Raw genomic sequence first — 23,212 nt, forward strand, 5'->3', positions numbered from 1 at the left:
CAATATTTTATGAAAGCAATAAGGCAGCCAGCACCGTGCTTTACAGTGATTAGAGCAGAGAGGCGTTGTTGGGTCCGATACAAAGCTTGGGACAGCCCCCTGCCAGAGGGCTGCACCAATCGCCTCCATCTGACGGGGATTAAGTGTCACACGGAGCTCCTCTCTCACACTCCGGCCCACATCATAACTTTTGAGAGGTGGGAAAACGGCACTGACTTCTCCTCCGTTTAACAAGCAGCACAGGCGACAAGGACGTGCACCGGGGGCCCAATGGAGAAATCCAAAAACTTTCGCATTGACGCGCTTTTAGCAGTCGATACACCCAAGGTGCAGACCTCCCCGCTTGCGCTTGTGACTTCCCTGTCCTCCTCCTCCTCCTCTTCCTCCATCCCCTCGTCTGGAAGTGTGGCAGCGCCGGAGTTGTCCACCAGCGCCGAGTCTTTACGCGCCGAGACGCCGTCTCCGCCGAGGATTTCCACCTGCGGCTTGATTCCTAAACCGGGTTTCCTCAACAGTCCGCACAGCATGGTTGGATTACATCCGCAGAGCACCGCAGGGATCCCCGCACAGGCTCTCTACGGCCATCCCATGTATACCTACTCCGCTGCTGCCCTCACAGGCCAACACCCTGCCCTGTCCTACTCCTATCCACACGGCTCCCATCACCACCACACCAGTGACCCAATCAAACTGACAGCCAGCACCTTCCAGCTGGACCACTGGCTCCGCGTCTCCACAGCCGGGATGATGCTGCCCAAAATGTCTGACTTTAACTGTGAGTATCTTTTTTTATTAGAACTACAGAATACTCTGGCTTTAAAAAAAAAAATAATAAAATAAAATAAATCTAAATATTATACAGTCAATCAGTTATGTATGTAGATCCAGGATGATCTAAAAAATATTTGATAGTCCCCAAACAAAAAGTCTCCTTTATGTGTTGTGATTTTGCTAATAGCTATTAACAAGCCCTAAATGATGCTGCTTTAACACAGCTCAAGACACATGTGGATTAGCATGGCATTCTTATTATCTTTCAAAAATAAAGTCGGTTTTGGAGATTTCTGGGGCACTAAGATGGTCTGAATGAAAAAGACTGTCACAGAGTGATGCTTTTTCTGAGAGGAACTAAAATTGACAGATAATGGACAGTGGGAAAGTAGCAGAGGAGTGTGAAACCCACAGTCGACATGCTGTTTGCTCACCAGATACTGCCTTTTTGTTTCTGCTCGTTTTAACAGATTTGTTCAAAATGGAGTGGCAAATAGCTTCTCTATGGACATATTCATATGTGGACGACCTTTTTGCTTAAACAGGGAGCTCAGAGATTAGATTTTATAATACAATAACAGCCGAGGGTTGGCAATTTTGTTCTGATTTTGAAGATGGCTCTAATTTCCCTTGCAACATAAACCTGTCGAAATGCTATATAATTATTATTTTTAATATCAATTATTGCCATAAACTGGCTGCTGGCTGTGGACGTTATTGGATCCAGTTTGTGTGTCAGGAATTACGTTAAAACCCTTTAAAGTGCATGAAATTTATGTTGGTTTTTTTTCTTGCAGCTCAGGCACAGTCCAACTTGCTTGGCAAGTGCAGAAGACCCAGAACTGCATTCACCAGTCAGCAACTGTTGGAGCTGGAGCATCAATTCAAACTGAATAAGTATCTGTCACGACCGAAGCGCTTTGAAGTGGCCACGTCCCTCATGCTGACGGAAACGCAGGTAAATGATGTCTGCACACACGATTTACATTAAACTTATTTTGGTGTCACAGTTATATTTTGAAAGGGTTCACCCTAGAAAAGGGTTTTTTTAAACTTGGCTTTTAATATGAAAAATACATTTATAGTAAAAAAAAAAAAAAAAAATGTTATTGTGAAATCTCATTTTTCATCTCACTTGTTTTGAATTTTTTCCATCACACCACTGGTATCTAAATTGCAATGGAAATGGCAGTTGAGTCTTCCCATCTATATCATGTTTTACTTAATTCAAGGCATTTTTAAAATCTCAAAACAAGAACATTTTGGACATGTTTTCAGTGTCGGATAATTGAACAACCAGGAGGTCAGTGCCAGGTTGTCATTTTGACCTTTACGCAGTCTTTACGCACAGTTACGCACAGTTGACTTTCTTGTTTTTATATAATTTTTGTGTATTTTGGCGCATTTTGTGCCTATTTCTGAAGTGACAGGTAATAAGAGGAGACAGGGGTTCAAAAATGATGTGTAGCAAAGTTCCCCAGCCTGAAGAAACCGCTGCTGTCACTTGGCCACAGAGCGAACTCTCCTGTTTTACAGCGCCTAGATGCTTCATTCAATTCAACTAAAGGGTTTTTCATTTCTCCAGGTCAAAATCTGGTTCCAAAACAGACGAATGAAGTGGAAGAGAAGTAAGAAGGCCAAAGAGCAGGCCGCCCAGGAGGCCGAGAAGCAAAAGGGCACCAAGAGCGGCCAGGAGAAATCTGACGGACTCGAACAGTCGGATTATCACAGCAAGACAGACTCAAAAAATGGCAGAATAAGAGACTTCAGGGACAGTGACGACGACGAAGGCGATAATTTCCTGTACAACTCGTCAGACTGCTCCTCGGACGACGAGAGGAATCACACCAGTGACATAAGTCCTCAGCCCTGAAGAAGAAGAAGGTGGTCTCCATTTATAATGACTGTGGGGGATTTTCGCTATAAAATGCAGTTGCATGTAATCCAACCTCTAATCACCTACATGGAATAAATGAGCATTTTTTTTTGTCATGAAAAGAATAAAATTTAGGTGAAATGACCCTCATGTCATAGGCTACTAAACACGCAATAAAAACAGGATATTTAAGTTTCATGATACACACTCTGTAGGAACACCCTTCCGCACTCGGCTATAGTGACACTGTGACATTGCATGGTTTATATGCAAAACGCTGTAAACTGGCTCAGGACTTCGCAATCTCTCCGTGCAGTGATGGTTAGTTTCCCCAGCAATAGCCTTTCAATAATATCCCACAGCACACACAGTCTATAATCTGCTGCCATTTGTTGTTATTTTGGCCTTATTTTGTTCTTTGTGGTGTTATACTTCCGTAGTGTGTCATATCACGCTGGGAAAAAAAAAAATGTATGTTTATTTTTCTATACTGTATTTATAAAATGGTCATACCAGTGCATGCTAAATTATTGTTTAGCGTCTCTCTCGGTGCAAACAATGTGAAATAAAATGTTTTTGTATAAAATTCTTTTTTCCTTTTTTTTTTTTTTATTTAAATCTAGTCCCTTGATTTACGACCTAGCTCCTCGCAGAGCTGCAGCCCGGACAGAGGCTTGTGTTTTTCTCCTTGCTCTGACAGGTGGGGTCATGGGAATTACTGTTAATAGCGCTGTCGGATCTGTGCAAACGTGCAGTGAGAGCAAACAGCGAGCAGGCAGCAGACGGAGGAAACATTTCACACCACACTAGCAATGGGCCCGTATTAATAAACCTTTTAAACGGCTTGTTAAGCGACAGCTGCAGGCACTATTTTCAGACCTGAAATAATTTCAAACTCATTTACAAGTCCAAATGTTCTAAATATATATATTTTCCCCCATTTATAAAGAGCAATTTAAATGCTGCTACAGTAAATTAGGCCCTAAGCCATTTTTGTCAAAATCATAGACTCTCACATTTTATTTTGAAGGTATTCGAATGGGGGATCACTGAAATTGGACACAAGATGTAAAATTGTCCTGATTTGATTATAACTGAAAATAAGTCATGATGAAAAACTATTACCATAATGCATCTATAAATTGTCCACATGACTTTGTGCTGGGCTCTGTATTTTACAAGAAAATAAGAGTAGACTTCATCAAATGCAAAACAAACATCCCATCAGCATCACTTTCCTACTACACAAAACGTGTTTTTATTTAGGGTGCCTTATCAGCTACTATATTGATATCCAATATGATTTTTTTTTTCCCAGCATAGTCCTTTGTTTTGTAATCTTATGTCTACCAATATGACTGAGCTATTGGGACAATTTGATAACTCACTCGTGCATGTGCTTACACTATGCATCAGTTGCTTTCCAGCAAACACAGCCCACAGAATGGTCTTACTCGTTATCACTGTTCACACCGTCATCAGCGTTATACTATAGCAGGGGTTGACTGATTATGGGCCATTTGTAACAGGATTACTGAGGGATCTGCTGGTTATCTTCAGCTGTTTGCTTTAGCTTTAGCTGACTAAAATCAAAGTTCAGCTGAGGGTCAAGCCCAACCGGAGCACACCAGGTAAAGCTGATGGCAACTCTGTGGCGCGCGGCTGCAGACAATGGCCAGTGTATGGGTTGCACAGTGAGCCTATTGATCCCGCTATCACCATTTTTTTGAGTGACTAATTCTCAGGTTTTTCTCCCAGTATTCTCCATCTCTGGTGTGTCCTTGTGTTGATGGAAGGGTGTGCTCTTTGTCATCAAAACACTGAATCATACCTGTAATTTAAACACCTCTGTACTCCCTTCAGTATGAGCCTACTGTGTGGTTTGTGTACTAGAGGAGGGCATTTCCTCTGGTTGACCTCGGTGGCCCATTCCTGACCTCAGACCCTGCTCCAGCTTTAGATTGATACAAGCCGCACCAATGGAGCTAATTAATAGGAGCAAGTATCAAATGTAACAGAACGACTCTGCTATGCTAACCACGCGGGGAGATACTGGTGTCAGCGAGCAAACAGAAAAGGCTAGACTCAAGGCCCCAGGTCATTTCATCAGGGCGTGTAAACACTGAATGAACGACTCCACCGTCCCTCTATTCTCACTGCTCTTGTTTATGTCACACTCAGAGCAGACAAGTGGAAATATCAACGGATGAGATAAAAACATACAAAGTTCACAAATCAATTGAGTTTAAGGCTGAAAAAGACTGTATTATAATGTGCTATATTTTGTGAAAGTGTAAATAGACTCAGTAAAGCCCAGCAGAATGGTTCCAGGCGTCCAAACCCTGTGATGTTAACTCTTGCTGTATGCTGCCTCCATGAGGGCCGTCTCAGAAAAAAAACATCTAAGCATTAAAGAAGAAAAAATGAGAGAAGAGAAGATCTTCTCTTCACAAATAATTCAGAGCTTTAGGCAAAATGTCTGATTTATTGAGGCTTTTATGACTCATGTTTCCACTTCAGTTCCTGGATGTAAAACAAACCTGGTGAAGTGTAAAACTCTCTGACATTTTAACCCTGTTTCCTTAAATATAGAAGCACCATTATGGACAATGTATCTGGGAGCTGAAATATATAAAATATCCAATGCATTACTATCAAATTATCATTAAACATAAGATACATCTGTGGTAATGTAACAATATTAAATCTGTTTGAGAGAAACTTTGTTACCCCGCATATTAAAAAACCTTCACAGAAAAAATATTATGTACAAGGACTCCCTCAAGCAAAAACATAGATTTAATATCAAGATCCTATTTTTGTTCTTCTTTAAAGTAAAGTGTAGGTTTCTGTCCTTTTTATTAAGAGGCATTTCACTCCAACTTGCCTTCTTCTGTTGCACATTTCTGTTTGAAAGCGCGTCTGTTGTGTGTTTTACAATTTGAGCTTGGCCTCTTTGGCCTCCATGGCTTTGGTGGCGACCTGGGCGCGCTCTGACAGCATCGCTGCTTGCTCAGCTGGTCCCTGTGACTGGGCATTCTTCAGGAGGAAGTGGCTGATGAAAAGCTTCAAGCCCTCCCGCAGCATTCCTAGCTTGGGAATTCCTGAAATCCTGGTGGACGGGAAAACAATGAGGGACATTGATTTTCAGACGGTCACATAGTCCCAAGCAGTGAAGAGGAGAGGTTTGACAAGATGTGGGCTCCTATAGGTTAACATTGCCAAACAGTTGTGGGTGGCAATTTTTGTCTCCAACACTTTCACTGAATATATCAACAACTATTGGATGGATTGCCGTGAAATTCTATACAAACATTCATAATCCCCAAAGGATGAATCCTAATAACTTTGGTCACCCCGAGTTCTTCTCTAGTGACACCATGAGATTCACATTTGTGGTTTTTCCATTAAAAGTCTCCTTAGCCTCACAGAGCTGATTTCATGGCTGTTGAGTAGACTCTTGATTTTGTTTTTCTACTTAATTTACAATAATTTACATGCTTAATTCTCCAAACCTTTAAGAACAAAGTGAACGCACAATGAAGCTTACCTTCCAAAGATGTTGGCTAGGTCCTCTGGTTCAGTTTCTTTTAGTAATTTAGTCAGCACCTGACGCAAGAAGCGCACTGTAGGCTTATCTAGTTCCCCAAACTCTATTACCTACACAGAAATACACAGAGGTAACTGTAATTAATATGATGTAGGATTTCATTGATTTTATAACATCAAATATATGAATATAATAGAGTGAAAGCTTCAGCATACATGTCTCTTACTTTAAGGATGGAGAGTGGGAGACAGTTTCTCTGAAGAAAGCGGGTGACCAGCTGAACCAGATTGTTAAAGGTGCTGCTGGGAAGGTTGGCCAGCTCCCTGAACTTGTCCCATAGGCTGAACTGGAAAGTCATCTAGGAAAACACGGGACATCAAATTAAAAGACTGTATGGTTGCACTAAATTCTCAAAAACAGTAGTGGAAACTACAAACATCAGTAATCTTCTCCCCTGCACAGGTAATCCTCTCATCCTGATCCAGTTTACATGTGAAAAGCAAACATTCCCTCCAGCCCCGGTTCGAGCTCTTTGATGAGGACAATGGTCATCAGTTTCTGATATGAACCTGTGGCCTACATGGCAGTAAAGTAGGAAGTGTGGTCTCGCCCCCATTGTTTGTAATCACAGACTGAGTCAAATAATATAAGGAGGTGAGAGGTGTGAGAGACTCCCACACTGCAGAGGTGAACTGTAGGCCACTGGCAGGTCACACACAGTTTAAGAGACTGGGTGGTCACACACACACACACACACACACACACACACACACACACACACACACACACACACACACACACACACACACACACACACACACACACACACACACACACACACACACACACACACACACACACACACACACACACACACCGGGTGATTCGACCTTTTTTCAGAGTGTAATTTATCTACCTTCAAAACACAAATCCACTTGTGTACAGTGACATTTCCACCCAACCTGCTCGTGGTCGGCATTAAGTTATGGACCATGTACAGAGTGAACTATGACTTTCAGAGGAGCAGGCATCATGTACATTTACGGAAGAAATAATACAAATACTGCAGTTAAAATAATTATGAGAACTGCAGAAAAAAAAAACACATAACTGATGCTACCTTTGATTGCATAATGATGAAAGAAACAACATTTATTATTACAAGTATCTTTGATATATACAGATGTGATGGAAATGTTTTTAAATTATGATTTTATTGTTCCCTTCACAGACATCCAATAAAGCAGACTGAAATCTTTTAAAAAGAATATATTAGCTTATGTACTATTTTATAAATATTTTTAGTGAGAGTACTTTGGTTTTTTATTATGCCCTTTGTTAAGGCTTAGCTGGAGTACCTGGAAGCGGCGGTCGTGGGAGCAGAATTTCTCTCCCAGTACAGCGTAGAAGGCATTAAAGGTTTTCTCCTGCAGACAGCAGTCCATCAAAACATGTACGATCTCTCTCTCCTGCTTATCCTTCAGGCCCATCCTTCACACAGAATAAATAAAAAGGCTTTGAAACAGCAGCATCCTTGAAAATGAAAGGCTGCTACAATAAATTTCTTTCTTTCCATTTTTGTTTCACCAGCTTGACATAAAGACAAAGACGTGAGCTGTAACAAACCTCAGCAGTTTCTCAAATGCGTCCAGGTAATCTTCGCTGGTCATAACAACGCAGAAGATGTTTCTTCTTACTTCAGTGTTCATCCGCTGTTTCCTGGCCAGCTCTAAGACTTTGGCACTAAACTGAGACAAATAAAGCAGTGACAACATTTAAGTGAGAGATGTTGCTAAGGCCAAACACACAGTTCCATAATTTCTGAGTTTTGTTACTGATTCTTAAATAATACTAAAACCTTACTTTGAAAAATATAAAAATGTTTTTTTTGTAAAACCCACTCTTTTAACAGAAGACAAGATACACCTCTCACTGTGTCTAAACACACACTAAAGTACACAAATCAAAGTATAAATAAAATATTCTAAAGCTGGCAAAATTTTGATGTAAACAAGGAACTATCTGAACAAGGAATAAGTAAACAATATTATTAATATGACCAAGGAAACTCAGTGCTACTGTCACATTTTGGTTGGCATCAAAAAACAGTATTAAGGTTTTGAAACTGGGTCTTAATACTGACCATACTGTAGCCTCCTGATTGTTCTGGTAATGGCATAGGTAATTCAGCTGTGGTTAATAAAGATTATTTGATGTTAAGTCAGTAAATATTTCATTTTAAATAGTTTTAATTTTTTAACCAATATTACATGTGGAAAGAAATTAGTTAATATAATAATTTGAATAAAATTTGCACTTTGTGGAAAAAAAAATAAAATAAAAAAAAAATACTGCACATTGCTGCAATCCTGGTATTTTCTGCGGTTCCTGTACTCTACCTTTCCTTCAGCAGTGCTCTGTTTCGTGGATGTGCTCCCTGGTTCGCCGATCATGGGTGCTCCACTCCAGGAGGAGCCGACGATCCACCAGCGGCCGACTTGCTCTGCAGCCAGGAGACTGTCCAGAGAGACCCTCAGTTTCAGGTCACTGCCTCCTGCACTGCGGTGAATCTAAGTAACACACATTCACCAGCAATCAGTCTCAAGTGCACCAAGTGAAACACCAGTTTTACAAAAATGTAAGAACACCTGCAATCGCAAAAGCATTAGCAACACTCTGGACTCTGAGTCTGCAGAGGTGGTACTCTGGAGCCACCTGGTGGTACAGGTGGAAGCTGCTATGGAAATACTATCAGTATGCAAAATCAAAACAGTCCCTGTGAGGTTTACAGTTGAAATTTAAATGTATGTCCAGTAATGTAACCAAATATGGCCATGTTGTAAACCTCACACACCAGTGTCCTCTGCAACTTCCTCAGTCTCTCCACAGGCTCAGGATCATAGCCTGGGATCTTCCGCATATCATTGTTCTTCAAAGCCAGCATGGTTTCCAACATGAAACGCACCTGAGGATGAGTTAAAACACGACGAAGATAAGCATCCAAAATTCACACTTAACTGAGAAATCAATTTCACAACACTGTAGTCAATGAGAGATTTTAGATATTTAAAAATTGATTCTCTTTGCTTGAGTTACTTATTCCCTACCCTGGTTTGATCCTGAAACTTTGACCCCAAACTGGTGGCTTTGCGTTGGGCTTCAGAGATGAGCTCCTTCAAAGCCAGAGCGTCGTCCTTCCTCAGGGCGAAGCCGACATTCCTCAGCACAAACAGAACTAATTCAATGTCTTTCTCTGTAAACGCTCCCACTAAAAGTTTCAGGATGTCAAAGATGAGGAGCGAATGCACCACCTGGAAGTTATAGAGGTGAGCAACAATGGCCACCAGGTTGTCGCACTCTTTGCCTTCACTTGGGTTCTTGTACAACTCGTCAAACTTTCGCACAACTGTCTCTAGAAAATGGGCCCCCACCTGCAAAATAATGAAATGTGAGCATTTCAGACTTGTGCTTCATTGTACTGTTTGATATAGGAATGTTAATATCTTGATGTTGACATATAATGAATATGAGTGTAATATAAACCCACAAAGGTTGTAAACAAACCCCACAATGCAACCTAATTACATAAACACACATGAAACATCTGCCCATTACATTGTAGAACAGTGCACAAACAGAGTAAAGTCAAACCTAATGGAGTTCAGACAAGCAATGTTACTGTTGTGTGCTTCTAACTGTCTTATTTTGGAAAATGTCATGTAATTTTTACTGATGACCCACTGTGTTCTTGTTTGCCAGGGTGGAGATAACAATCCTTAAATGAAGGAAACCAAGGTGTTAGATGTCACTTTCCAATTCATTAAAAGGGCTTGAGTGTACAACTGAGATTTGCAAAAGCAGCTAATCCCTTTGGAAAAAAAGGCCTCCGATGAATAATCCAAAAAGCTTATGTTAGTTCCCAAATCAGTGGTTGCTGTTTACTTCCTCACACACGTGCTGGTAAGACCAAAAGCAGCCTTGCTCCTGCTGTCAGTGCAGTCAGTGGAGCTGAGAGTGAAATGGAGGTCCTCTAAATAAAATACCTCCAGAAATCAAAGCTATTTTTTTTTTTTTTTTTAATGTGTATAAACTCCAAAGAAAGTACTGAAGCGGCTGTCTTTACCTCCAACCCGACGGCGTGATGGAGGACGCTGACCAGCAGGACGTGCTCCATCAGCAGTCTGTCAGGCATCAGGGCCGGGGTGACGCAGGCCGCTAGCAGCACCTCTGTCAGGGTGTCATTCATGTCCTTCCTGCTGCAGCTCATGTACAGCTCCTCCAGCTGGCCACTGATGGATGCCATGTTGGGCTCACTCAGCCTGAAGAAGTTGGTAATTATGCGAGAAATACCTAGTTTAAGAGAACTGACCTGAGATCTGAATCAGCAGTCAGTGGTTATTCTGACTAAAACACTGACCAACAAGAGTCAATTTCCACCCATTTCCATTGGTATCTATAAATATTTGAAGCAAGTTCTCTTCTGAACTCTGTAGAAGGATCTTTATGAGAACAAGACAGTCTCTTCAAAATCTTCAAATATTTAGGTTGCATCTCCACAGTGCCGAAACAATTAGTCAATTACTTGATTAGAAGTTTAACTGCCAACAATTTTGATGAGCAAATGATTGTTGAAGTTATCTATTAAGCAAAAAAACTGTTAAACGTTTGTAGGTTCCAGCTTCTCAAATGAGAAGACTTGCTGCTTTTCTGTTTTATGTCGCTGTAAACTGAATATCTGTGAGCTTTGGACTGTGGGTTGGAGTTGAAACTCTACTCCTGAGGTCAAAGTTTTCTGTTTTCCAGTTTTTCAACTGCAAATACTTAAGAAATTTTTTATGTCTCTTAGTTTGTATTCATTCTTTATTTCTTGAGATGAAAGTACTGAAGTGTGGTTTACAATATCTGATCATTTCTGATTTCCCCAGTTTATCCACGTCTCCCAGTGGTTGGCCGTGCTTGAATATTTATTGATTAGTTTTTCCAAATTTGTATGGGATTTCTATTCCTTGGCCTTGTATTTCCAAGCATTAAATGTACTGTTAATTACAAAATTTACTGTTTTATTTTTTTTTTCTTGTAGAAAAAAGCTAAGAGGAAATCATAAGGCTGTTGCTGATATTTTAATATCTATCCATATTGTTAGTTATATGGTCAATGTAATGATAAAATGATAAAATGACAAATTTGGGAAGATAAGGCCTCGCTCCTCTCATGGGTAATACAATAATTATGTCCTTCATCACTGAGCTTTATTAGACCAAACAAAGCAAGAAAGAAGCATACAGGGTGGAATTTTCATATACAGTGGGGTCCAAAACTGTATGTACCAAATTCATGATACATAAGCCACAAAAATTTACTTTCTAATAGAAAGAGTTAAGGGTGGGATTTTCATCATTAAATTCGCAAAATTCATTTTTCTAGCATCAAGTGGAAGATTTAACCCTCCTGTTATGTTCATTTGTCAGGAACAGCAATGGTGTTCCCGGGTCAATTTGACCCAGTGCATGTTTAATTATCCAAAAGATGCCAAAAAACTTCTAACAAGCACTGTGAATATTTAATTACTAACTCCATTACTAACTATTCTATCAATATTTAGTGCAATGGTGTTCCTTACCTCTAACAGGTAATGGTTCAATTAGGATAATTCACTCATTTTTCATTAAAAAAAATGCATGTTCAAACTTTTTTTTAAATGTTTCACCACTTTATTGCTTTTGAAAGACCAACATATGAAACACAATAGTTTTACATAACATTGAAACATAACATTTAAAGTTTGATATAAACATGCAGGGGGTGGTTGCAAATCATTTTCATATTATATGTTGATTACACAAATTAAGGCAAGCAGAAGAAGTTTCATACTGAAAAAATACTTTTAACTATTTTTCCTAGATCTTCAAACTTTAAAACTGGTCAATTTGACCCGGAACATAACAGGAGGGTTAATTGGTGAGGAAATGGTTTGAGATGTGTGTAGTGCTGTGCTCAGACTTTTACCTGTTCACCAGGCCTTTCACGTTCCTCTTCAGTTTCTCGAGCTCAGCTTTGCGTTTGTCATCTCCAAAGTTACGCAAATGAGGCGGCACATACTTACCAGCTGTAGAAGACACCTATACAGTGGAAGATGTAAAGTAGGATTAGATCTGTTATATGGTTGACAAGATGTCTATGAAAGGAATTAAACATATTTCAAATTTGTGAACTCACAGTTTCTGATGTCGTTGTGTCAGGATTGTCTTCTTCATTCACTGTTTCCCCTTCATTTTCATCACTCTCAACCATCTCATCTTGGTCATCATCCATTTCCTCCTCCTCCTCATCAACCATTTCATCATCATCATCATCATCCTTATTCTCATCTTCTCCATCAAATGAAGCCATATCTTCATCACTACCTTCACTTAATGATTCATCTCCAGGTTCTTCATCGTCCTCTGACAACTGCGTCTCATTCTCCTCAAGCTTTTCAAAGTTCTCTTTAGCCATGTCCATGTCATCATCATCATCATCATACATGCCTACAGCTGATGAGCCAGAGTCAAGCGCGCCAAGGATGTAATCAAGTCCATCAGCCACAAAGGACTGTGGGAGGCTTTTCTTGTTTTTCCTTTTGTTTAATCCCAGGTAGCGCTCTAGCTTCTTTATTTCTCTTTCCTCTTGTTCATTTGCTTCCATAAGTGCCATTTTTCTGGATTCTTGAAGCTTATTAATTTTCTTACCTTTCTTGGCAGATGACGGCACTTTAGAGTTCACTGATTTTTCTGCAGTATCACCATCAGACTGGTTTGATGGTGTTTTTGACACTTCTTTCTTAGCTTTCTCCTTTTTCTTCTTCTTCTGCACCTGTGCTTGTTTCTCAGCTCGTATCCCCGAGTTTTCACCATCACCAGTGGGTAAACTGAGAGTCTTGTTCCCCTCATAGTGACTTTTCATTTTGGCTTTTTTCATTTTTCGCTTTTCCTTGCGTATCTCCTTCCTGCTTTTCTTTTTCACAAATCTCAACCCATGGTCATGCTCTTCTTCTTCTGTACCACTTTTGCTTTTAACAAAGTCGCCCACGGCCACCATGTATTTCTGTAACACGGCGTTTCCCTTCTTCTTTTTGCTTTTGCCGTGCTTCCATTTTTCCTTCATCTCTACAAATTTAACTCGATATATTCATTCACTATGAGCTGGATTGCGTTAACCTCAACCCGCTAGCCTTCTTTCAAAACACACGGCTGGTCGGTTTGGCTAACAGGCTAATGTTATTTGTGGTTTGAAACAACCGAAAGAAGCAAGGAACGAGAGCTGTCGACTATTTAAGACAGATAAATACCTGCACATGTATCTCCATGAGGACTATTTTGTTGACTTGACCCACAAACATGTGACCATTTCCTTCCAGGGCACGCCGGAGAGCTGACGCATGGTAATGACGTCATTTATTTTGGGGCGTTTTTTTTTTTTTTTTTTTTTTTTTTTTTAGCACTGAGCGGTTTCCCTTCGATGTAAACTGTCTTTTAACCAGTCAGAGCAATTTTTGCAGAGCCGGCAAGACGTCCAGAGTTGTTGTTGTTGTTGTTGTTGCTGTTGTCGATGATGCCAGTTATACGAGCTAGCATGTAGTGAGTCTGTAGCTTTTTTTGTATTTGCAATATGAAGAATGGAAGAAGACGATGTTACCATCAGAGAGCAGAATTTCCACAGCCAAGTTCGAGAGTACATCGTAAGTAACGTACGGCTAGCCAAAGCTAGCTGGCTAGCTAACAACGTCCTCTACTGCACAGTAACGTTAATGGTGGCTAGCGTTAGCATCAGCTGTCAGTTTGACTCGGCAGAATTTATAAAGCTTGACACTTCATGTTGCGATGCACCTGAAAATGTGGTTTTTCATGTACGGCCAGGTTGCTGAACAAATGTTGTTTAGATGAAAAATACCAAGTGGACGCGCTAATTAAAGTTAGCTATCGTTAACGCTAGCTACCATTAACTATCTGATTACAATAGTCAGGCTTAACTAACGTACTGCTTGGGGATATTTGAACAGACTTTTAATAAATATGCTAGCCCTTCACAAGGAGGATCTTTAACTGGGACATGGACAAAATGTCCCATTTCTTAGTAATACAGTGTCCCTGAATTGGAGAGATAAAGCCTTTATTTTGTATGCTTCTATATTATTCTCCAAGTCATTCATGGTTGTTGGTGGAAATGGGTTCATATGTTTAAACACACATTTTCAATTTAAATATGGTACAGACCAAATTAAAGAACACATCGTTTCATTAAATATAACTACATTTTAGGACCTTATGTAAAGCAGGATTTCAAAGATCTGTTTGTGTTTCTATTTTAAAAAAAAATAAAAATAAGAAGAGGAAAGCCTTTGTTTGCTTTATAATTCCAATAAGATTTTTTTTTTCATTATATGATTATTTAATGGTAGAAAATCTAATTTCTGATGAGTTCATCTGGTTGGATGATTATCAATAACTTGAGTTGTGTATTAGGAAGAGATCTGTTTTGCAGAATCTATTTATCAGGCTTGGGGCAGGACACAAAGTTCTTTCTTTGTAATGTAATCATATGTTAGAGGTTATACTTTGATCTGACAAATGACTCCCACTGCAGCTTTACTGTGTCATATGAGACCTTGTTGGCTGGCCACTTGCAAAAGCACGATACAGTAATGATGATGATGATCTTCCTTCGCCATAAACAGAATGATTTTTAGAGTGTCTCGATGTCTAGCCAAAGTTTCAGAAAAAAACAGCGTAAGTTAGAAAGCTCAAGAGGGGACACTTTGTTTGGACCTGGTCTTGTCGATTATTCCTCACAGACACTTTTGGAATATACAAACTATCAAATGACTCACTAGTAGACAGGCTGAACATCTCAGATTCAGCTTTCACAGTTTATCCTACACATCTCTCTTCACATGGCTCTCGGTATCCCCTATTAATATTCTTCACCTTAGATCTCTTTGCATGATTTTCTCATTTCACTGTCATTTAACCTTAATGCTTATGGTGACTCAGTTTATAGATGGATTTAAATAATGGCACCATTGGATTGATTTTTATTGTTGTCCTTGCTTATTTTGTAGTCAAGGCTATTCTGTTTAAAGTTAGTAAACATGACTCATGAAAATACTATGCTCTTACTAGACCTTAGGTGTGGGAAACACCTAAGTCTTCCACAATGGGCCTTACTGTAAAGAAAATGATTAAAGAATGCTGTGCCTATGTTAGAGAAAATCAGGTTACTGTGAGTAATCAGGTAAAGGTAGGATAGCACGTTGATAATTTACATGTGGTCTGGTCAGTAATTACATTTTCCCTGCCACCTCCAAACAAGGCTCTAACATCATTATCAGCCCTACATATGCTGTGTTGAACAAATTGTTAAGTTCCTTGATGTTGCAATTAGGAGACAGTTCATCGTGTACTTCGAACTACAATACAGACTTCTCAGCATCACTTTATTCCTCCTAGCCATCATCTTTTTTGTGCGCATGGTCAAACTTAAAAAACCAAGTGTTTAGGTTTGTTCAGCAGACATCCAGATCTTTTTTTGCACTAAACTGCAAAAGGAACCCACATTTCTTGTTCACGCTGCTGAAATTACTGCTGGAAGCGGTGAGTACTACAGCGCCTGATCAATACATGCTTGCAGGAATATTCAAGTGAGTAGACCTGAAGAGACCCCTGTAATTAAGTGTCCGTCACCTCGAACTTGAGTTCATGTATCATAAAGGTGTGAAATTCTGTTGCTAAGTTGGTTGGGGATGCTTTCAAACTGCTAAGAAGAAGTCTGACTCGTTATTACCTGCTCCCTCTCTGTAGCTCACTGTATGACTCTGAATTTTGTGGGAAAACAGTAATATCTAGACTAGTCACAGTGGTGGTGGCTGGCTGTTATCTTTCCACAGACTGTTGTGTCTCTGTGTCTGTGCCAGTTTATCAGCCCTGTGCACCCGATTGTGTTATATTGGGTTTGTTTATGGATAGTGGGTTTGCTTAAGCCAATGTAATTACTGAGTTTGTAGCTTGGAAATTAATGTCTCTTTCATTTGGGAGGGGACTGCTAGTGATAAGAAAAACAGCTTTTGCTACAGCTGTTATATAACACTATGTACCTCCTAGATTGACTGGGGAGCATTGGAATATTTTAATGCTAGTTTCTCTGTCTGAAATGTGCACGGTGTGCCTGGTGTCTGGCTGAGTCATCTCATAATCCCAGCTTGGCCATGATGAGTTGTGCAATGTTGACAGGGTGCAAAGTGCTGAAGTGGGAGCTTCTAACATTAGTTACGTCCCAGTCACTGTCACAGTAGAAGGGGAGAATGTGGAATGTGATCTTTCTGTGAGACCGTCCAGCTTGCTTTGAGCCTGGAGTTACCTAATAAATTCCCCACATTAGTTTATTACAATTTCTGGAACACTTTGCTTGTAGAACTGGCCTAACTAGTGTCATAAGATGTATGAAAACAGTGATGCATTGCTGTTTTTTATTTATTTTTGATTTATATTCAAATAAGTGAATAATGTTTAACTGTACTGCTGCTGACTAGTTACTGATTTGTGTAATAATAAGAGGAAATATTCCCTACTTTGCAAATTATAATAAATCTATACCCCATATAGTAATTGTTGGGCTGCAAACATCCATGTACAGATACTAAGAGACAAGGTATTCTCTTCCACCGCAGTAGGACATGGCAAGTGCACGCATGCTGGACTAGATAGTCAAACGCTTAGGTGATCTACTTTCCACAGTTGACACTATACATTGCTTGAAAAGAACCTTTATGCTGTTTATGTTGTAGGAAATGCATTATAGATACTACTTTAACACTCAAATGCCATGTAAGACTTTGAATCTACCTGCAACTATTCAGACTGTTAGTCATGGGAAATACTGAGGCATCGATGTTCTCACGTGACCCAGATCCACAATTTTAGTTCTGGTTGGATTATCATATCAAACCATTACACCACGTCTGCCTGGTATAAATTTATGTAACTGATTGTGGGCTAAACTGTGTTGCAGACATATAATGTGACAATACTTCACATATATACTGTGACAAGTGTCTTTGCTATAATAAACAATTTATAGGACATGTAAAATGATTCTTAAGGTCTCTGAAAGTGCAGCCCAGTCTGTGGTCTGGGACATAACAGGAAATGAAGTGCAGATGTACTCTACTGTCAATAACTGCTTGCTGATGTGCTGATTCATCTCCAGTCATAATATATCTTGTACTAAGATTCTTATGTTGTCCTTTCAGATTTGTTTCCTCCTGTTTGCGGTCCTCTACATTGTGTCCTACTGCATCATAACTAGATACAAGAGGAAGAGTGGTGAGTGTTCTTGTACAATATGATTTCTCACTCCATGGGAACAGGAATCCACATGTGCCACAGTGAGACCGTCACACATCTTAAAGCATCATTTTAATACTTACACAGCAGAAGCATTTTCACGGCTAACAGTGTAGAAGTTATCTCTGTCCATGCTTTGTTTGTGCACAGACTGATCCCTTCATTGTGTTTAGAGTGAAAGGAAGTCAGTGCCAAGAAGGCGTTGAGGTGTATGTGTATCTGTGAGTGACCACACCCATGCCTGTACAGTAATCTGCCAAAGTAAGCTCTGTATCACTGTGAACTGTAACAGCCCCAAATTCCTCTAAGGGCTGTGGCAGCATGAATACAATGTGTAACACTGTAACAATAATTCCACGACGGACATAACTTGTCCGGAATGATAATCACAAATACAAGACTCATGGGATGTGAGACATGTAGTGAAATATGTTCGATTGTTCTGGACTGTCTTTCACAAGGCGTCTGATCTCTTCTGAACTAGTTATAAAGGGGAAAATTGAGAGGAAAACAAGAAGGCCCAGGCAGAAACTATGAACTGTATCCCATTTTCCCAGGACAAATATAGTATGTCCAGGTCACCTAGGCTTCCCTTGTCTCATTCTGAAAGTAGACCACTTTGCACCACAAATTCCTTCTGGAGTTTTATACAGTAGGAATCTAGGCTGCTCTTGTTCTTACACCCAGGTGCTGTGGATCTTGGTTATTTTCTTCATATTTTTGGGGGAAAAGCTTTATGAAAGGTTCTTTAAAGACTGAGTATCTTAATATAACTGTTAAATTAGCATTACATTGTTTTCAAAACAATTACAGATGCACAGAGAAAACTGTTTGCTATAAGATAGGCATGTCTCAAATCTTGATATGGATGGGAAAGTAGCAGATATTTCACTTGTCTACTACAAACCCATCAGTATATCCCAAATAAGAAAAATAAATTGTTGTGTTCTTCTAATTTCTGTGTTAAGTATGAAGTGAGTTAAGTATATAGCCCACTCAGTGTCCCACCTTTTGACTGAAGTGGTTTGGTTTCCTTTACAGATGACCATGAGGATGAAGATGCTGTTGTCAACAGAATATCGTGAGTCAGGCTGATTTCAGAACATTCTTTTTTTATAGGACGAAGTCATTTAAAAAAATTTGGCAAACACTGTTGAGTTAATCAACTTTTCAGACTAACTAGTTACTTTTTTGTTTGTCCGAAGTAGAAACTAATAAACTAAGTTTGTTTTTATTAAACATGTTTAAGCAAATACAAGTAAAGGAAGTTAGTCACCTACTCAAAGAGGGAAAAAAGTGATAACATTAAATACATTTGAAATGATTTAAATAGAACTGAAACAATTGATTGATCAGCAGACAATGAATGTAGGTATTTTCATCATAGATTTATCATTTCAGTCTTGTCTTTTAATATTCTCTGGTTTCGTCTTATCATTAGTGAGGATTTCTGCTTTCTGTGTTTTATATGGTAGTGAGGTCAAGAACTTTGGTTTTTGATTATTATTATTTTGACTATGGATGTTAGACAATTGTGTTATATGCTATTGACCAAATAATTAATTGATTTAATTTAAAAAAATATCAGCAGATTAAAAAAAACAAAACTAATCAGTAGTTCTATCCCTGATACTAAAAACTAATTCCATAGATTGAAAGAGTGTTGCTTTAACCCACTGATTACCACTAATTCTCTCAATGTATTACTTAAGCTGGAACATATATTTCAGTCCAGAATGACGCATCACAGTCAAGGCTGCTTGTTGTAGCCACATTGCATCCTGCCTTTTTGAGTCCAACTGAGGAAAATGGTACTCAAGGCGCAGCAAAATAATGGAAAGCATTTCAGATTAATGAGCTTCTTTAGTGATATGATGAAGGGGTGACTTTGTGCCGCCCCAGCGAGGACCACTGAGCAGATGGTCACTCCCCTGGGCCCAATCTGGAAGCCCACTGCCTAGGAAACTCAACAAATTGCAGGCTGCAGAAACACAGCTAGTCGTCATCTTTTGTTCCAGGACTGGGGCAGGGGTGGATAAAGTGAGAAGCGGAAGGATAATTGAAAGAACAGATCGACAATGAGCCCACTGGCAGTTAAATCCAGTGCTCTTTAAGTGGTCACTAAATAAGTTAATTCCTCAATTGCATTTGCTTATTAATTCCTGTCACACTGTAAACCCAGTGACTCTTTTATAACATATAATCCAAAATTAATCCTCCAGTAACCAAGTAACCAAGCTTGTAACATATAATCGGATTTGAAAAAGAAAAATGGTGTTATTACCTTGTTGTGATTCTGCATGTGTTAGTTTTGATCTTGATTAGCCCTAACACTTGTGTGTGTGTGTGTGTTTGTGCGTCTATGTTTTTGTCTGTTTGTGTACATGTGTTTGATTCCATTTGCAGATTATACTTGTGCACCTTCACCCTGGCAGTGTCAGGTGGTGCCGTCTTCCTACTGCCTTTCTCAATCATTAGTAACGAGATCCTCCTCTCCTTCCCCAAAAACTATTATATTCAGTGGCTCAATGGCTCCCTCATTCACGGTCAGTAGATCACTCAGTTCATATGTCTTTTTAGTTTAATGAACTAATTTTCTCTCCCTTTCTTGCCCCTTATGATATAGTATTTTTGCTTTTCAAGGAAAGTAAATAACCGCTAACATTTCTGGAGTAACATTTATTAGAATCATAATTAACTTTTTGCATAAATGTCAGAATCAATAAATGTGTTGATTAACATGATGTGCAAATGATCATGGACTGGTGTCCACATAAACATTGGTTTAAGAGAAAGTTATGTTTTAATGAAGGTCTTTTTTTTTTTTTTTAAGTTTTAAATAGGAATTCATGTCCATACACTTAAGGTAACATTTGGAAAGCCTATCGTAACCCCTCTCTGGTTGTTTTTCCACCATGTAATTAATTTGAAAATTAACATTTGAGCTAATATAGTATGTTATTTTGGTTGGTTTTTTTTTTGTTTTTTTTTTATCTACTAATCTGATGTGAGGGTTTTAATGCTCAAGTCAGTAATAATTCCTTTAGTTTGTACTATAACACTATACAAAACAACTAACAGTAAGGTTTCTATAAAAAAAGCATTGCTGTGTTGTTGCTGTTTCAAGCTTTAGGTTTTACAGAAAAATGACAACAGAAACTGGATTGAAAGAATGGGTTAATGGACATGGGTGTGCAAATGTTTTGAACTTGAATAACTTTGGTGTGTTTTGTTTCTTAGTTTCACAAATGGATACCATTTAACATGTTTTAAAACTCTCTGTTGTTGCTGTTGCTCATAATCAGGCTTTGAAAAGAGGAGTTTTTTGTAACAGTTTCAAGAATGACATTGAAGCATCTTTGAGTGAAATAGCTTTTTCTACAAAGAGTCATGATATATGCCATATTACTGCCTATTTCCATATAGATACAGAGGAGCCCAAATTTCAGAGGCCACTTATATACCTGTATGCTGATACATTAAAGTATTTTGGAAAATGCTTTGGGATAAAAAATATTGGAATGTCTGTTTTTGTCTAATCCTGTAAATTCTATACTTGATAAATCACACATTGATGCAAAAATCATACTTAAATGTAAAGGTATAGGTATATATCATCATATTGCCCAACCCTACACCTGTCTCTAAGGAAAATTGCCTCTTCTGGCTTAGATTTGTGTGAAATAGGAATTGGAACTGATAATTTTTTTTGATACCAATGCCATCATCGTTTTTGCTAAATCTTTATCGATTCCTGATCAATTGTCTGTTTGAAAAAAAGTTGGCCAACACAGGTTTTTGCCACACAGTGACACCTGACAGAGGTGCAAACATAAACCTATAGACTGTGGCTGCAGCTTTGTTATTCACTTTATCAGCTGCATCAGGCTCATTCGAACGGGCTCCCCCATAATAGTGATTAAATAATATGGATTCTTAATTCTGCAAAAACTTTTTAGAATGTTGTAGAATGACTTCAAGTTGTGATTAAAGTAAGTGATGTATACAACAAATTAAATAAGACATAATAATATATATAATAATATTTGACTATAATTTTGGCTTCAAGTTTGATAAATGATGAATCATCAATAACAGCTGCTTGTAGAGGGAAGAAACCATTTCATGTTTCCCTCATTAAAATCCCAAACCATGATTTAAAAAGTCAATCTTTTTGTCATGTGATTTCTTTTGTGTCACCATCATCCTTGACTCTGTGTTAACTATGTTGTGAAGTGCTGTTGGGTGTTCCAACATCCACCAGGGGGCATCAGAGTCCATGACATTGTCAATGTGACCCTTGCCAGATAAAACCTTGTGTTGGCGCCTCGCCTCACAACTACTGTATAATAATATTCAAGAGAAAGCACTCTGGGAAGTATGGGAAACTGTGTTTGTGCACCCTGAGTCTGAAAAAAAAAGGTCATAATCTGAGATTGAAAATAAAACTGACTATTTATTCATAGCATATGGTTTGTGTATGTGACTGTATGTGCTCACGCTCATATGTTTGGTTTCTGCAGGTCTGTGGAACCTGGTGTCACTGTTCTCCAACCTTTGCCTCTTTGTCCTGATGCCCTTTGCTTATTTCTTCCTGGAGTCGGAGGGATTTGCAGGATCGAAAAAGGTACATTACGTTACTGTAGTATTTATGTGTATCATTTTTAGTTTTATTTTCTTTCTTGTTTCTTAGGCAAGGTCACCAATTATCATCAAAAAAGCACTAGAAAAGGAAAATGAATCTGACACGTTTAAACCGAGTCAGAAGTGCACAATTTAAAAACTAAGGCCCAAAAAATAAATAAAACTGAAATGGAAAATGTGAAACCCTGTTTATTTTTTAAAATCTTATTTCCTGCTGACATATTTGTATGTTTTGCTATTCATGCAAACGCTTCCCTGTCAACAGCCAAAGCAGCAGCAGCAGCAGCAGCAGGTGCCTAGTCCTTGTCCTCTTTCTGACTCAAGCCACTGACCGTAACTGCCACCGCAGAAAGCTCATTAACCATGAAAGTCTGAATCTGGTCTTCGCCCAGCACCACATCCTGACAAACCTTTCCAATAAGGCCATAGGCTGCAAACGCTTCAACACTGCTGCATCGGCCCCACTGATTTAAAGCCTGATTCCTTGTCACCCCCTCCCCAGCCCCCTAAAATAAAACTTCAAAAGGACAGGCTAATAATCGAGTTGTAAGGCTCAGCGAACTTCCTCGTTTAATTGATTACCCCCAAAAAAAGAGGCTGGGGGCTCGTGTTCCAAAAGTCCATAAAGTCGCAGCAACATGACAGCACAATAGAGCCTCGCAAAATGGAGGGGGAAAGATTTACTTTTAATACACCTCTATCCTGTGTCACAGTTTGAAACCCCTCTGGTTTATGTCCCTCCTGGCAAAAGCACATAAAAATTAGTCTGTACTGTAGTGTATAGCCAGTCCTTTTCTTCCTCAGCCCCACTAATTTGTTTCGGTTGGATTTCTTCAACAGAGGGCAGGCCCTGATGTGTAGGCAGCAGGATGAGGGCCTCTTTCACGTTTCTCCTTTTTGTTCTTTTTCATTTTAGTGAGACTGTTTCTTGCTACTGATCTTCCATAAATTTGCTTAGAGGAAGCACTGTTCAATGTTGAGCTGCACGTCCAG

General features: G+C 39.2%; 3 protein-coding genes across 5 annotated transcripts in view; 2 read left to right on the forward strand and 1 right to left on the reverse strand.

Moving 5' to 3' along the window:
• mnx1 (motor neuron and pancreas homeobox 1) lies at window positions 1-3,233 on the forward strand. The gene is made up of 3 exons (XM_071485013.1): window positions 1-775; window positions 1,569-1,729; window positions 2,357-3,233. The coding sequence occupies exons 1-3, from the start codon at window positions 271-273 to the stop codon at window positions 2,642-2,644; spliced, it is 954 nt and encodes a 317-aa protein (XP_071341114.1). The 5' UTR covers window positions 1-270; the 3' UTR covers window positions 2,645-3,233.
• A 1,564-nt stretch (window positions 3,234-4,797) lies between these two features.
• On the reverse strand, window positions 4,798-13,572 carry nom1 (nucleolar protein with MIF4G domain 1). The gene is made up of 11 exons (XM_071485004.1): window positions 12,414-13,572; window positions 12,204-12,316; window positions 10,321-10,516; window positions 9,305-9,628; window positions 9,052-9,162; window positions 8,597-8,767; window positions 7,824-7,945; window positions 7,556-7,688; window positions 6,424-6,555; window positions 6,198-6,307; window positions 4,798-5,759 (listed from the first exon to the last, which is right to left on the reverse strand). Exons 1-11 carry the CDS (start codon window positions 13,338-13,340, stop codon window positions 5,582-5,584), a joined length of 2,517 nt encoding a protein of 838 aa, XP_071341105.1. The 5' UTR covers window positions 13,341-13,572; the 3' UTR covers window positions 4,798-5,581.
• Window positions 13,573-13,677: 105 nt separating this feature from the next.
• Window positions 13,678-23,212, forward strand: part of lmbr1 (limb development membrane protein 1) — a 35,612-nt gene continuing 26,077 nt past the window's right edge. Inside the window, exons 1-6 of one of the 3 annotated variants that reach the window (XM_071485006.1) lie at window positions 13,864-13,914; window positions 17,482-17,554; window positions 17,726-17,836; window positions 18,617-18,656; window positions 19,982-20,121; window positions 22,099-22,202. In XM_071485006.1, coding sequence (XP_071341107.1) covers window positions 22,149-22,202 — 54 coding nt within the window. In that variant the 5' untranslated portion in view covers window positions 13,864-13,914; window positions 17,482-17,554; window positions 17,726-17,836; ... (1 more) ...; window positions 19,982-20,121; window positions 22,099-22,148. Of the gene's footprint in view, window positions 13,915-17,481; window positions 17,555-17,725; window positions 17,837-18,616; window positions 18,657-19,981; window positions 20,122-22,098; window positions 22,203-23,212 lie in introns of all 3 variants that reach the window. The other 2 variants (XM_071485007.1, XM_071485005.1) reach the window with 2 other exon arrangements.

This window comes from Trachinotus anak, unplaced genomic scaffold (genome assembly GCF_046630095.1).
Source record: "Trachinotus anak isolate AG129_WGS33_773 ecotype Australia unplaced genomic scaffold, CSIRO_AGI_Tana_v1 ptg000009l, whole genome shotgun sequence".
NCBI classification, from domain to species: domain Eukaryota; kingdom Metazoa; phylum Chordata; class Actinopteri; order Carangiformes; family Carangidae; genus Trachinotus; species Trachinotus anak.

Coding starts and splice junctions, on each gene's coding strand:
- nom1 (XM_071485004.1), bottom strand. CDS start 13,340: ATGAAGGAAAAATGGAAGCACGGCAAAAGCAAAAAGAAGAAGGGAAAC. Junction 10,517..12,203: donor GTGAAAGGCCTGGTGAACAG/GTAAAAGTCTGA, acceptor CAACTTCTTCAG/GCTGAGTGAGCCCAACATGG. Junction 9,629..10,320: donor ATCACGCCGTCGGGTTGGAG/GTAAAGACAGCC, acceptor ATTATTTTGCAG/GTGGGGGCCCATTTTCTAGA.
- mnx1 (XM_071485013.1), top strand. CDS start 271: ATGGAGAAATCCAAAAACTTTCGCATTGACGCGCTTTTAGCAGTCGAT. Junction 776..1,568: donor CAAAATGTCTGACTTTAACT/GTGAGTATCTTT, acceptor TTTTTCTTGCAG/CTCAGGCACAGTCCAACTTG. Junction 1,730..2,356: donor TCATGCTGACGGAAACGCAG/GTAAATGATGTC, acceptor TCATTTCTCCAG/GTCAAAATCTGGTTCCAAAA.